The sequence below is a fragment of the Molossus molossus genome, unplaced genomic scaffold, assembly GCF_014108415.1.
Source record: "Molossus molossus isolate mMolMol1 unplaced genomic scaffold, mMolMol1.p scaffold_m16_p_10, whole genome shotgun sequence".
Taxonomy (NCBI): domain Eukaryota; kingdom Metazoa; phylum Chordata; class Mammalia; order Chiroptera; family Molossidae; genus Molossus; species Molossus molossus.
Window position 1 is genome coordinate 9,611,907 of NW_023425345.1, and position 1,244 is coordinate 9,613,150.

General features: G+C 59.1%; 1 protein-coding gene across 1 annotated transcript; it reads right to left on the reverse strand.

The window, feature by feature from the left end:
* Nucleotides 1-229: 229 nt before the first annotated feature.
* On the reverse strand, nt 230-715 carry ASCL4 (achaete-scute family bHLH transcription factor 4). The gene has a single exon (XM_036250586.1). The coding sequence runs from the start codon at nt 713-715 to the stop codon at nt 230-232; it is 486 nt and encodes a 161-aa protein (XP_036106479.1).
* Nucleotides 716-1,244: the final 529 nt, after the last annotated feature.

A 1,244-nucleotide genomic window follows, 5' to 3' on the forward strand; every position in this document is an offset into this window, starting at 1 on the left:
ACCTTTAAGTTGCAGGCACAAAGCCAATAAAAGGGGGAAAATCCATCGGAATGTCAGAATATCTTTTCCCCCTTAAAGCACTCATTTCTTTCTCCTAAGATTATTTTTTCCTGGAGGAAAACCCAGATTAAAAATGCAACCACCTTGGGAGAGAACCTTAGACCAGGCGGCATGGGCGCGCGTGGCAGCGGCGCCGGGGTCCGGGTGCGGGCGGGGGTCCCCGTGCTCGCTAGCTGCCCCCTTCCTCGGGCTCGCTGCAGGGCGAAGGTGCGGACGAGGCCTTGGACTCGCCGTCGCTGTTGCATTCGGGCCTGTGCGGGGGGCCGGCCGGGCCCTCCTGCCCCCGCGCGTGGCGCTCCAGCAGCTCCTGGAGGTGCTTGATGTAGCCGATGGCAGCGCGCAGCGTCTCCACCTTGCTGAGGCGCCTGCCCGCCAGCTCCCGGGGCAGGTGGTCTCGGAGACGAGCGTACCCCTCGTTCACGCAGCGCACCCGCTGCCGCTCCCGCTCGTTGCGCTTGCGGAGGAACGCGGGCTCGAAGGCGCCGTCCAGCGGCAGGTAGGGCCGTCTCGGGGCGCAGCACGCGGCATCCAGATGCAGCGAGACCCGGTAGGGGTCCCTCAGAGGGAGGCGGGGCAGGCTCCCTGGCAGGCTCAGGGGCACCGGGTGGAGGTGGTACGGCAAGGTCAGCAGTCCAGCCGGTTTACGTTTCTCCATCACACGCCAGAAAGCCAACAGATGAACCAAGAGGCTAATGTCTTAGCAGAAAACGAGGCCGCAAATCTTCAACGTGGAGATGACGGTCCATTCAGACTGCCTGGCACAGAAGGCCTGTTTCGGGAGAAGTGTCTGACTCCGGAAGCTCGGTTCCAGAACAGACATCAAGGAAACTGCATGACTCCGTAGCTTCATCGCACTCCTCAGTCTCTTTATAAAGTTCCAGACGGAGGTGCTAGGCGAAGATTTAGGATCCCCTAATCCACACTTCAAACCCCGTCTTCCTCTCTGATCTTCTTCTTTCAAAAGATAACAAAGGGGGTTCCTCTGCTCTGTCCCCTCGCCTGGAAATGTGAGCGCACACCAAACAGAGTAATCTTCCCAAGCCACCTAAGGTTTACAATTACTGTAATCCACTGATCTGGGTCTTCAAGAGCATTGGGATCCTCAAGGATTCAGAGGAGCTCCTCCCAGGAACCAACAGGCCTCCTGGCGGCTGAGCGAAAAGTGTACCAGAGGCTTTCTCCTT

Excerpts from the sequence above, each read along its gene's own strand:
- ASCL4 (XM_036250586.1), bottom strand. The coding sequence starts at position 715 with ATGGAGAAACGTAAACCGGCTGGACTGCTGACCTTGCCGTACCACCTC.